Source organism: Egretta garzetta, unplaced genomic scaffold (assembly GCF_000687185.1).
Source record: "Egretta garzetta isolate BGI_Z169 unplaced genomic scaffold, ASM68718v1 scaffold94, whole genome shotgun sequence".
NCBI classification, from domain to species: Eukaryota; Metazoa; Chordata; class Aves; order Pelecaniformes; family Ardeidae; genus Egretta; species Egretta garzetta.
This window is the reverse complement of record NW_009259683.1, coordinates 2,490,693-2,491,107: the sequence shown is the minus strand read 5'-3', so window position 1 is coordinate 2,491,107 and position 415 is coordinate 2,490,693. Positions and strand designations below refer to the sequence as shown.

The 415-nt window shown below is 67.2% G+C and overlaps 1 protein-coding gene across 1 annotated transcript in view; it reads left to right on the top strand.

The window, feature by feature from the left end:
- The first annotated feature begins 127 nt into the window (after positions 1-127).
- KCNH8 (potassium voltage-gated channel subfamily H member 8) overlaps positions 128-415 on the top strand; it is a 189,365-nt gene continuing 189,077 nt past the window's right edge. Inside the window, exon 1 of the mRNA XM_035894055.1 lies at positions 128-203. Within this exon, the coding sequence (XP_035749948.1) occupies positions 128-203 (76 nt within the window). The remainder of the gene's footprint in view (positions 204-415) is intronic.

The window sequence follows — 415 nt, the reverse complement described above, 5'->3', positions numbered from 1 at the left end:
CTCCTCCCCCCCCATCTTTCCCTCCCTCCGCCTCCTCCCTCCCTTCCCCCGGGCGCCCTCTGCACTTTCTTCTCGAACCACCCTCGTAGGCAAACTTTGATGGGGAACCTCGCACCGCGCTGGAAAAATGCCGGTTATGAAGGGATTACTGGCACCCCAAAACACCTTCCTCGACACCATCGCCACCCGATTTGACGGCACACGTGAGTCCGGGCTGGGGCAGCGGGCGTCGGCTCCGGGCGCCCGGGGAAGGGGTTGCACGGGGGGCCCCGTGCGTAGGGGGGGAGCCTCCTCGTCCCTCCCCTCCGCCCTCCGGGGGTTTCCTTGGCACCAGGAATGAGGAGGGGGAAAGCGAGGGAGCTCCCAGCCTCTCCCGCTCTCCTGCCTGGCTCCTCCACAGCTCTGCAGGGGAGGA